The sequence below is a fragment of the Neofelis nebulosa genome, chromosome 6 (genome assembly GCF_028018385.1).
Source record: "Neofelis nebulosa isolate mNeoNeb1 chromosome 6, mNeoNeb1.pri, whole genome shotgun sequence".
NCBI classification, from domain to species: domain Eukaryota; kingdom Metazoa; phylum Chordata; class Mammalia; order Carnivora; family Felidae; genus Neofelis; species Neofelis nebulosa.
In genome coordinates, this window is record NC_080787.1 from 78765879 (window position 1) to 78779170 (window position 13292).

General features: G+C 37.5%; 1 protein-coding gene across 10 annotated transcripts in view; it reads right to left on the reverse strand.

Moving 5' to 3' along the window:
- Positions 1 to 13292, reverse strand: part of SNAP91 (synaptosome associated protein 91) — a 148226-nt gene that overhangs the window by 56101 nt on the left and 78833 nt on the right. For all 10 annotated transcript variants that reach the window (XM_058734608.1, XM_058734611.1, XM_058734610.1 and 7 more), the window contains exons 11-13: positions 12066 to 12093; positions 7541 to 7650; positions 5329 to 5447 (exon numbers count right to left, since the gene is read on the reverse strand). In XM_058734608.1, coding sequence (XP_058590591.1) covers positions 5329 to 5447; positions 7541 to 7650; positions 12066 to 12093 — 257 coding nt within the window. The remainder of the gene's footprint in view (positions 1 to 5328; positions 5448 to 7540; positions 7651 to 12065; positions 12094 to 13292) is intronic.

A 13292-nucleotide genomic window follows, 5' to 3' on the forward strand; every position in this document is an offset into this window, starting at 1 on the left:
AAAAGGGAAATCTTTCTATTTTCAACAATGTGGATGGAGCTAGAGTGTACTATGCAAAGTGAAATAAGTCAGAGAAAGACAAATACCATATGATTTTACTCATATGTGGAATTTAAGAAACAAAACAGAGGAACATAGGTGGAAAAAAAGGAAAAATAAAATAAGATAAGAAGAGAGAGGGAGGCAAACCATAAGACACTCTTAACTACAGAGAACAAACTGAGGGTTGCTGGAGGGGCAGTGGGTGGAAGGATGGGCTAAATGAGTGATGGGCATTAGAGAGGGCACTTGTGTTGAGCACTAGGTGTTGTATGTAAGTGACGAATCACTAAATTCTACCCCTGTAACCAATACTACACTATATATTAACTAACTTGAATTTAAATAAAATCTTAGAAGGGGTTAAAAAAAGGTAATGTGGACATTTTAACAATATTAATTCTTCCAATCCCTGAATACAGAATATCTTTCCATTTATTTGTTTTCTTCAATTTCTCTTATCAATGTTCACAGCACTTCAGTGTATAAGATCTTACATGTCCTTGATGAAAATTTATTCCTAAGTATTCCATTCCTTTGATGCCACTGTAAATGGGATTGTCCTCTTTATTTCTTTTTCAGATAGTTTGTTGTTAGTGTATAGAAATGTAACTGATTTTTGTATGTTGCCTGTGTATCCTGCAACTTTACTGAACTCATTTATTAGTTCTAACGGTTTTTTGGTGGAGTCTGTAGGGTTTTCTACATACAAGATTATGTCATCTGCAGAGACGATTTTGCTTCTTCCTTTCCTTTTTGGATGCCTTTTATTTCTTTTTCTTGCCTAACTGCTCTGGCCAAGACTTCCAGCACTACGCTGAATAGAAGTGGAGAGTGGTCATCTTTGCCTTGTCCCTAATCTTAAGGGAAAAAGTTTCGGCTTTACCACTATGATGTTAGCTGTGGGCACATCATATAAGGCCTTTGTAATGTTGAGGTACATTCCTTCTACATACAATTTGTTAAGAGTTTTTATCATGAAAGGATGTTGAATTTTGTTAGATGCTTCTTCTGCATCTACTGAAATCATATGATTTCCATGTACCATGTTTAGTGATTTGCATATAGTGAACCATCCTTGCATTCCAGGGATAAATTCCACTTGATCATGGTGCATGATCCTTCTAATGTGCTACTGAATTTGGTTTGCTAATATTTTGTCGAGCATTTTTGTGTTTTTGTTCATCAAGATTATTGGCCTGTAATTTCCTTTTCTTGGAGGGTCCTCATCTGGCTTTGGTCTGAGGATAATGTTGGCTTCAAAAAATGAGTTTGAAAGTGTTGCCTCCATATCAATTTTTTTGAGGAGTGAGAGAAGTAATGACATTCATTCTTGTTGAAATGGTAGAATTCACTTGTGAAGCTATCATGTGTTTTTCTTTGTTGGGAATTTTTGACTCATGCTTCAATTTCCTCGCTCATTGTGAATTTTTTCAGATTTTCTATTTCTTCATGGTTCTGTCTCAGTCAATTATATGTTTCTAGGTATTTATTCATTTCTTCTAGGTTATCCAATATGATGGCATATAATTTTTCATAGTAGTCTCTCATGGCCCTTTGTAGTTTTACAATATCAGCTGTAATGTTTCCTTTTTCGTTTATTATTTCATTTTTGAATCCTTGCTTTTTTCTTGGTGAGTCTAGTTAAAAGTTTGTCATTTTGTTTATTCAAAAAAATCAATCTTAGTTTCACTGACCTTTTCTATGGTCTTCCTAATTTCTATTCATTTATTTCTGCTCTAATCTTTATTATTTCCTTTCTTCTGCTAACTTTGGGATTAGTTTGTTCTTTTTTCTAGTTCCTTGAGGCATAAAGCTATATAGTTTATTTGAGATGTTTCTTTTTCTTAATGTAGGCATTTAACACTATAAACATTTCTCTGAGAATTGCTTTTGTAGAATCCTATATGTGTTGGTATGTTTCCATTTTCATCTGTTTCAAGATATTTTCTGATTTCTTTCTGATTTCTTCTTTGACCCAATGGTTGTCCAGGAGTATATTGTTTATCTCCACATATTTGTGAATGTTCCAATTTTCCTTCTGTTACTAATTTCTAGTTTCTATCACTGAGGTTAGCAATATGACTTCTATCTTCTTTCATTTGTTAATATTTGGTAAGTGTCATAACTTATGATCTATCCTGGAGAGTGTTCCATATGTGCTTGAGAAGAATGTATATTCTTCTGTGTTGGATGGAATGTTCTGTATATATTTGTTGAGCCCATTTGGAGTAAGGTGTTATCAAACCTACTATTTCTTTATTGATTTCCTGCCTAGATTATTTATCCATTGTTGAAAGTGGCATAATAAAGTCCTCTACTGTTACAATATGGCTATTTCTCCCCTTGGTTCTGTTAATATTTGTTTTATATATTTAGGTATTACAATGTTTGGTGTATATATATTTACAACTGTTATATCATCTTGATGGGTTGATCTTTTTACTTTGCTGGGTATAGTACTCTTGGCTGAAGTTTTTTACTCCCCCTTCTTTCAGCACTCTGAGTATATCATCCTACTTACTCCTGACATGCAAGGTTTCTGCTGAAAAAATGTGCTGATAGCCTTATCAGGGTTCTTTTCTATGTGACAAGTAGCTTTTCTCTTGCTGTTCTTAGGTTTTTCTTTTCATCTTTGATGTTTGCCAATTTGATTATATTGTGTCTTCTTTGGGTTGATCTTGCTTGGGGACTTTTGAACTTCATGAATATGAATATCCATACCCATGTCCATATAATTTGGGAAGTTTTTAGTCATTATTTCCTTAAATAACCTTTCTGCCCCTCTTTTTCTGTCTTTTAATTCTGGGACTCCCTCAATGCATGTATTCATTCATTTGATAGCATCCATAGGTCCCATATGCCTTCTTCACTCTTTTTCCTTCTTGTTCTTCTAACTGCTGTCTTATAATTATCTTTGAGTTTGCTGATTCTTTATTTTGTCTGATTAAGTCTGCTGTTGAAGCTCTCTATTGAGTTTTTCAGTTCTGTCATTATATTCTATAGCTCCAGGATTTTTCTTTGGTTTTCTTATGGCCTCTATCTCTTTATTAAACTTCTCATTTTATTCATGTATTGTCTTCTTGATTTGTTTTGTTGTCTATTTGTGTTCTCTTGCATCTCACTGAGCTTCTTTAAGATGATTACTTTTAATTCTTTGTCGGGCAATTCATAAATCTCCATTTCTTCAGGGTCAGTTATTAAGAATGTTACTAGTTTCCTTTAGTGGTATCATGTTTGTTTCCCTGATTCTTTATGATCCATGTAGTCTTGTGTCGGTGTTTGTGAATTTAAAGAAGTAAACGGCTCTTCCAAGGACTCATTTTGGCAGGTAAAGACTTTCACCTGCTCTGGGCTAATGACACTGCCTAGAGTATCAGAACAGAATCACAGGTGAGTGGAGTTGGAGCTGGGTCATGTGGCTACCTGCTGGGTATACTATGATGTCCATGGTTGGTGGGCCTCTTGCCAGGGGCTTGGATGGGTTCCGATTCTGCCTCATCCCTGAGTGGACCTTCAGGACCTTGGTCAGTAGTGCTGGAACTGGGACAAGGGTCCACTTTAGGGTCTGCAGTTGAGTCCAAAGATGGCAAGTGCATGGATAGGTGTGGCTCCAACGGGGTCCCTGGGCAGGCAGGTCTACTCCTGGACCATAGCTGGGTGGGGCTGGGACATGATAGGGCTGCTCATGGGGGCAAGGGACCAAGGTTGGGACCAAGGTTGGCAGGTCCGCCTCTAGGGACACAGATGGGCTTGTCTCCCATAGGGTCCCTGCATGGGCAGGAATGCTCCCTTATGCGGGGCAGATCTGGAGCTGAGTCACAGGACTGCTTCAGGATCTGAGGTTGGACTAAGGTCACTGGGCCTGCCTCTAGGGGCACAGACAGGTGTGTCTCTTGCTGGATTCCTGTGCAGGCAGGACTGCACCCAGACCATGACTGAGAGAGTCTGGAGCTGGGTCACAGGCCATTTCAGAATCGACAGCTGAGACCAAGGTCAGCAGACGTGTTACCCGAGGCAAGGGCAAGCATGGCTCCTCCTAGGTCCCTTTGCTGATGTTGCTGATGGCAGGACCAATGCCAAACAGGACTGTAAATGTGTCCACAGAAGCATGGTGGTGTTTCCAGGTCTGTAGCCAGGAGGAAGGGTGGTGAGCCCCCTATGTGGGCGTAGGCCTGCCTTCTTAAAACAACCTCCCTTGGTATTAGGCTCCAGTGGGGTTTTGCAACCTCCTACCTGGATCCTGAAGCTCCCACAAAGGCACTTTGTTCACAGATGGTTGCCAAATTACTTTTTCTGTGTGTGGGGAGCTATGATGGGGCACCTCCTGTTACACTACATTACTTATGTTATTCCCTCTGTGTTGTTCCTATAGTTGTACGAATCACTTTTAAACTTAAAAAAATTATTTTGATAGTTTGGTGCAATAGTGCAAGGTATTCAAAACCAACTCTGTGCAGCCCTAAGAATTATGCAGTAATTAACTTATTTTTCATTATTTAATTTGCTTTTTAATCAAATACTTACAAAAGTTTAATTTTTCTACAATCCATGAATAAAATGGGAATCAAGCACTTAGGTGAATTTCTTCTCAGTTAGTTTAGCATGGATCTTTTCTGGCACAAACAAGAATCTATCCCAGATTTCAACTGGCTGAAGTCAAATCCACTATGAATTAAAACCAATGTGGGTATAAAAGTAATCCAGGAAGGAGGTTACACCTGAACAAATTAAATTACAAGTGCTGTTCATGGGAATACCCAATTCTCTAATGCCTGAATTTCTAGAAAACAATTATTAAAAATAATTAGAATTTTATTTTATTTTTAAAGTTTATTTACTTATTTGTGAGAGTGTGAGCAGGGAAGGGGAAGATAGAAAGTGAGAGAGAGAATCCTAAGCAGGTTCTACAGTGTCAGTGCAGAGCCCAACATGGGACTCAAACCCACAAACCATGAGATCATGACCTGAGCCGAAACCAAGAGTCAGATGCTTAACTGACTGAGCCAGCAGGTGCCCCCCAAAATAATCAGAGGTTTAAAATAGCAAAGAAAAATACTGCCTTTTTCCAACTCTTAAAATAAAAACCATATGACTACCTGAACATTTTAACTGTACTATAGGTACTTTTTCTGTCTCTCTCAATATATACTTAAATCGATAGATGCCATTCTTGGCATTTTCTAAGTTCCTAGCAACATTTTGGGTAACTAAAGGTAAGTATAACAGTAACAGCCTGAGTAAAAACAACTAAACAGAAAGACGACACGGCTGTCTGGTTTCACTCACCTCCCCACGCAGTGGCTCCTCCGGAAGGTGGTGCTGGTGCTGGTGCCGTGGCTGCTGCTGCCCCTCCGGAAGAAAAGTCTGGCTGGAGGTCCAGAAGATCACTAGATGGTTTAGAAGTGCTGAAAGGAGAACACAACTTGAACATCAGATTTAAAAATTTTATAATGTGAAGATGCTTTTAAATACTGATGCAGAAACCATGAAAGATTTTGGATATTTTAAATCCAGTAACAGAATAGTATTTTGGAAAGTACAGCACATGTTCTTCAATACCAAGGCTTGGTAAACTAGTTTGAAAAGGACCAGAAGCTGAAGTTTTTTAGGTTTGTGAGATAGATGGTCTATCCCTATGCCATTCTGACAGTGTAGCATGAAATAAGACACAGACAATACATAAACAAATGAATGTGCCTTTGTTCCAATAAAACTTTATAAAAACAGCGGGCTAGATTTCACCCACAGGACATCGTTGGCCAACTCTTGTTTTATATGCAATAACACAGGTAAACCAAACCTCAGTCAATGGGTCACTCAACAAATCATAAAGCAGAAATTAAAGGAGAAAACCTAAATGCCTCAAATTAAGGGGGAATTTTATTAAATATGTTAATGTCCACGGGGTAGCATGTGAAGTGCTGGTTATGAGTGTGATAAAAGGAAGTGTACTCCAAATATTAAAGGTATTAGAGTAAGAATCATGAATCATTTATCCTTTTCTCTATTTTCTAAATTGTTTTATATGGAAAAAAATTTTGTCTTAAGAATTTAGAAAGCAAAGAATATTAAAATGAATAATTACTAACAAAAAAATAAATGAAATGAAATAAAATAAAATAAAAATAATACCTTTTTCTAAGTTAAACTACAACATATCAAGTTTGCCTATAAGAAGCCTCATCTAAAATTTACTTCTGTATTTTTTATTCTCATTCAGTTGGCACTGTGCTTTACAAAGCTTCTCCATCTGTAGAAGTTCCAAGGAGGAGCCTAGAGCTTTGCTATTCAAAGTGTGGTCTTTAAGCCAGTAACATCCTGAGACACTGTTAGAAGCATAAAGTCTTAGTCTCACCTCTTACCTGCTATATCAGAATCTTCATTTTAACATGGTCCCAGGTGTTTCATTCGGGTTTGAAACCCACTGCTCTAGAGGTTACCAGGCCAGGTACCAATCCACCAGGGTGCCAGATTCCCCACCCTTCCTCATAAATAGCAGTTCCCTCTTTATCTTTTTCACATACTAGATTTTCAAGTGATATTCTTTCGAAGACAGGATTCCTCGACATACTTTTTTTTCTCAAAGCATATGAAACGTGCCTAATTTTGATATTCACTTCATAAATATAACTGGTCTAAGAGCCAGGATAGGGAAACATATTTATCATTAAGACCTGAACCAAAGCTTTTATAAGAAGCAATTTATCTTAGTACAGATGCAAAAAGGACTTGGTTTTACCAAGTCTGTGATTATAAAAAGCAGAACTAAGCAAGCAGGGGGTAACACACATAGTTAACATGGGTACCTTATGTGGGTTTATTGCTTAGTTCAAAATTCAGGTCTCCAAATATAGGGCATCCATAATAAGTCACAGATACTATCAATCCTCTCAAGGTAACAACCAAACAAAGGTGACCCAAAATTATGATTTGAGGAGGCCTCTTTGAGTTGGGGCTTCATTGTAAGCAGCCCTGAGATTTGTACACAGTGCACAGTCATCCCCACTTTTCTCACTACTGTTAGGACATTTAGGTGCTATAAAAGCTGATTAGGAAGATCCTGATGGTCTCTTCCTACCACCAGTGTCTGAGTTCCTCATAAGTACCAGCTAACTGGCCCACACTTGCAAGGTTTTGTTTTGTTTTGTTTTGTTTTAAAGCACCTTAAGACACCCTTTAAATTTCATACAAGATGAGGCTAATTTCAGAAGGCATTTTCCGTATCATTTAAGTGTGTGTACCATTATTCTACCTCTTTTCCTAAATGTATGAGCAAGAAGATGATTTCCACAGCTTAGGTCTCTCTGATGCTTTCAGAGTCTAGGCCTAGGACACTGACTGACTAAAATGTCAAAGGACTTATTTTGTGAACCTAAAAATAGCCCAAACTATCATGTTACTAGGACTAGATTTCATTTTGTGAAAACATGGCGGTTCAGCACACAAAAATAAAACAAAAAATATTAATAAACAGTTCACTACATGCTCATTAACTAACCTGACGGGGACAGCCGCAGATGCAGTTGCAAATAAATCAACTGGTGGGGATGTGTCGATCGTTTTAGCTGGTGTAGAATTGGGAGACGTAACGGTTGTGGCTGGAGAAGACTGAAAGTGAAGATGCACAACAGACTCTAGTCAAATGAGAATCTAAAGGACACAGAGCAACAGGACTTCAACTCTGCAGACCTATGACATTCACGGCAATTTTTGGGTAATGCCCTGTGGGAGGGAAAAACTCAAGAAAATTTGAAACTGAGAATTATAATAAGCAATCAATATTGGACAAAACAGGTTTCAAATTTTAAAAGTTAAATGTAGTTTATATAAAATTATGTTGAAAATATTTGGCTTAATATTGCAATGACTTCTAGTCATGTATTTAAAATTAAGGCTACTGCTAGGAATTTATCCAAGGGATACAGGAGTACTGATGCATAGGGGCACTTGTACCCCAATGTTTATAGCAGCACTCTCAACAATAGCCAAATTATGGAAAGACCCTAAATGTCCATCAACTGATGAATGGATAAAGAAATTGTGGTTTATATACACAATGGAATACTACGTGGCAATGAGAAAGAATGAAATATGGCCTTTTGTAGCAACGTGGATGGAACTGGAGAGTGTGATGCTAAGTGAAATAAGCCATACAGAGAAAGACAGATACCATATGGTTTCACTCTTATGTGGATCCTGAGAAACGTAACAGAAACCCATGGGGGAGGGGAAGGAAAAAAAAAAAAAAAAGAGGTTAGAGTGGGAGAGAGCCAAAGCATAAGAGACTGTTAAAAACTGAGAACAAACTGAGGGTTGATGGGGGGTGGGAGGGAGGGCAGGGTGGGTGATGGGTATTGAGGAGGGCACCTTTTGGGATGAGCACTGGGTGTTGTATGGAAACCAATTTGACAGTAAATTTCATATATTAAAAAATAAAAAAATAAATAAAATAAAATTAAATTAAATTAAGGCTAAATGATATTTCCTACACATAAAATTAGCAGGAAAGATCTCACTAGCTGCTAAAAGTGAAAAAAAATTATCAATTGTAATAATTGCTATAAAACCAAGCCCATTCTTTTTCCTTCACATCTTAATCAGACTTCATATAGTCTTCTCAGATGCCTTTAAATTCTAGAAATCTAACTTTCAAAATAATTCACAGATGGCAAAGAACAATTCATAAACAAGATTCAAGCCACTGACAGCTTAAGGGTGTCTTGACTATATCCAGTCCCTAATGTGACAAAGATAAAACTAAAAAAGTAAAATACAATCTAACACTTACTGTCCTGGACTGGTTTATTTATTATTTTTAAAAATGTTTATTTATTTAAAAATTTTTTTTTAATGTTTATTTATTTTTGAGACAGAGGAAGACAGAGCATGAGTGGGGGAGGGGCAGAGAGAGAGGGAGACACAGAATCTGAAACAGGCTCCAGGCTCTGAGCTGTCAGCACAGAGCCTGATGTGGGGCTAGAACCTGCGAACCATGAGATTGTGACCTGAGCCGAAGTCGGATGCTTAACTGACTGAGCCACCCAGGCGCCCCTAAAAATGTTTATTTTTGAGACAGAGGGAGAGTGTGCATTTGCAAGTGGGGGAGGGGCAGAGAGAGAAGAGAAAGAATCCCAAGTAGGCTCCATGCTCACTGTGGAGCCCGACAGAGGGCTCCATCTCACAACTGTTAGATTGGGACCTGAGCCAAAATCCAGAGTCAGATGCTCAACCTACTGAACCACCCAGGTGCCCTGCACTGGACTTATTTTTTTATTAAATATTTTTTACTTATTTTTGAGAGGGAGGGAGGAAGAGAGAGAGGAAACAAGCAGGGGAGGGGCAAAGAGAGAGGGAGAGACAGAATCTAAGGCAGGCTCCAGGCTCTGAGCTGTCAGCACAGAGCCTGATGCAGGGCTCGAACTCATGAATGGTGAGATCATGACCTGAACCGAAGTCAGACACTCAACCGACTGAGCCACCCAGGTGCCCTGGACTGATTTTTTTTTGAATGTTTTTTAATGTTTATTTATTGTTGAGAGAGAGAGAGAGAGAGAGAGAGAGAGAGCGAGCAGGGGAGGGGCACAGAGAGATGGAGACACAGAATCTGAAGCAGGCTCCAAGCTCTGAGCTGTCAGCACAGAGCCTGATGCCAGGCTCGAACCCACAAACTGTGAAATCATGATCTGAGCCAAGGTCGGACACTCAACTGACTGAGCCACCCAGGTGCCCCTCCCTGGACTGATTTTTAAAGAGTTAATAGTCCGTTAATATTAAAAATAAAAAATTTTGTTGAGAATTTTTTTAATTCCATTTCTCTTTATTTGCTATATTTAATTCTCCATGTATCTACAAGGGAAATATTAATAGAACATCTCAAACCAGCCCACCAATACTTACTTCTATAAGTGGAAATGTTATATAATAGCAAGTAAAACACATGAAGACTAAGACCAACCAAGGGCTATCAGATACTGCTGTAAATGGATATCTAATTTCAAATAGACCAAATTTAAAGAAAGCTTTAGGGCAGTGGGGCAGGGTGCTCAGTCAGTTGAGTGTCTGACTGCAACTCAGGTCATGGTCTCATTGTTTGTGGGTTTGAACCCCATGTCGGGCTTGCTGCTGTCAGCACAGAACCCACTTCAGATCATCTGCCCCCCACCCCTGCTCCTCTCTAGCTTGCTTGCTCTGTCTCTCAAAAATAAACATTTAAAAAAAAATTTAAAAAGAAAGCTTTAATAAGAATAAATTTTTAGAAAAAGGACTGAGGAGATAATGTTTAGGGGTTTTAGACTTAAACAGTATTTGTCTGATACTATCTGTCCATGAATCAAGAAGTCACAATTCAATAGCTACACAAGTGCTAAGCATTCAGCAGTCAAGAAAGACAAACACACGAGTATGGATATTGTTGCTCAGAAAAGGTTAACTCAAGCCTTTCTCTGCACCAAAAATTAAAAGTTTTCAAATGGAACACGAAATATTATCAAGGGAATATAAAGGAATAACAAAATTTAATTTGTAGGTCATCCATTGTGGATACTGACAACTCCTCTAAAAGAAATTAGTGTTTTTTAAACCAATACATGCAAGTAAGTTTGGAAAGTGATGTTTATGAAAATACCACTGAGAACTTAATGATGACAATGACTCTACCAACATAAATGCAGAAATGAAGGTCTTCAAAGACCCATTAAAAACTGCCTTGTAACCATAAGCTCTGAAGAAATGAGAGAGCTAGGGAAACAGAACCAGAATAATCCTGTTATTACAAAAAGAAAATACCAATTAAATTTCATTTGGCCAAAATGTGGAGACATCATCCCAAATGATGCCATAATTTTTACCACACTCTACTCTGCAGTCATACGTTGTGACTTTTCACATAGACATAATGATTTTAAACCTGGTTGTATAACACAATCACCAGGGATCTTTTTGTTTGAGCTGCCTGAGGGAATCTTAGGCAGCCAGCCCGGTACTGACACAGTACAGGGTGTATGGGAACTACCACTGCAGTCATAATGATATCCTTCATGTCTGTAATAACAGCAATCACATAATGGAAATCTGTCATAGATGAAAGAGTACATTTATTACATTTTTTTCCCGAAAAGTACAATGGCAGCTGTGAACTAGGGGAAAAAAATACTATTGTCATTGATAATCCCAATCATGTCCTCCAATATACCAAAAAAGAGGGAGGTGAAAGAATTATTAAAATTATTATAGTAGACTGCCTAAAAAGCATGCTTGCAGAAAGACACCCAACTACAATTGACTTTTTAAACCAAACACGTATAAAATCATGTGCTTTATTTATCTCACAGGGCTGTGATGCAGAGCATGCATGTGCTTTGTAACTAGTAAAATGTTACATTTATTTTCAGTTGAAATACAGAAGTATGAAAATTTATCCTACTTAAAAAAAAAAACAGCCTAGTCCTAATAGAGGACCCATGAGGACAGGTACCTGTTTGACTTTCTCCTTTCACTTCTTTCAGTATGTATACATTCAAAACTGGAATTTCCGGATCATGGTGATTTTATTTTTTGGTTTTTGATGAAAGGAACATGTACATACAACAGCCAAAAAATGGAGGCAACCCAAGTGACCGCTGACAGATGGTTGAAGAAAATGTGGTATACACATAGAGCAGAATGTTACTCAGACTTAAAATGGAAGGAAATTCTGACATATGCTACCGCATAAAAAAATTCCCCAAGATATTATGCTAAGGAAAATAAGTCAGTCAAAAAAGGCCAGACACTGGATAAGTCCACTTATTTGAGGTATCTAGAGTAGTCAAATTCACAGAGACAGAAAGCAGAATGGGGGTTGCCTGGGGCTGAGGAGAAGGATGTAGAATTAGTGTTGAAAGTGTAGAGTTTCAGTTTGGATGAAAAAAGTTCTGGAAACGGGATGACAGCGACAGTTGCACAACAAAGTGAATGTTAATACCAGTTAACTGTACACTCAAAAATTGATAAAATGGTCAAAACACAAGAAAGAGCAAACTTACCTTACTTAATGGAGAGGGAGCACCAGATCTAAAAGGCAACCAAAAAAAACCCTGAATATACGTGAATAAATTTGTAGAAGCAATTAAGTTCGGTAACGCTTGGTCAAGTACTAACTCGTTTATATGCAGATGTTTTAGTAATGGACAAACTATTTTTTAAAAAATAATTTTTCTTTCATTCAATTATGACATCCTCTTTCAATATTTTCCACCCACTCAATTTCTAGTACTAGAGATTCTTAAACTTAAGTTTTTTTGTGTGTATCTCTAGCAACTTGAGTTGATCATTATTGCCTGTGTCCATCAAAAATAAAACTGGAATTTTAAAAATGTTGCCAAGACTTGGGGAATATAGTGCTTTACAGAATTAAAAAAAAAAAACCCTCTGGTGTACTATTTTAAAAAGTTAGAAAACTCATTGAGGTACACTGTGATTCATTTAATCACAATTGTGATGCATAAAAGTAACACTAGACTTTAAAAAATCCCTATGAGCCCTGTGTCTGAAATGTGTCTCAACTTCCACATGGTATACTCCTGAAGTTTGTTTTGTTCACAGCTCTAGTGAAAACGATCTATGGAAAGTATTCCCATTATCGTGTTCAAAGTGGTGGGAGCTTGAAAAAGAACAGTAACCTCAATGCTTGTTTCTAAAGGAGTGAGAAAATTAGAAAGCAGTAAAAAAAATTTTTAGTGAGATTACTGCTAGCACTATTATACATGATCTCTATCAAAGTGCTTCAGAAACACTTTGCTGCCTCAACAGTTTACTATTTACTAACCCAAGTCGGTGGAAAATAAATTAATAATAAAACAAAGTGAAGAAAAAACATATTTCAATAGGAAGCCTAGTGTCAGAGTCGTTCAGGATGGCAGGGTGGCTTTCTACTCATCTACAGAGGAAATATCACAAGTAGCACTAGCAACACAAAATTAGCAGAGATTTAATAACTGAAATTTTGTACAGTATCATGAATTTTTGTTTTATTGAATGCAGCAAAAGAAATGTATTATTATATGTCACATTAATAACTTTGATATTCAACTTTATTTGCAAATACCTGCTATTTAAAGATTATCATGCTCAAACCTAAGTACAAATACCATAAGTGGCAAAAGAATCAGGTTGCCAAGCTCCTCCATGAGCACCATTACTAAATGACACTTCTAATTAGCCCATGGATTAAGCAAACAAATAAAAGCTCCTGTCTCTGTCCAGCCATCACC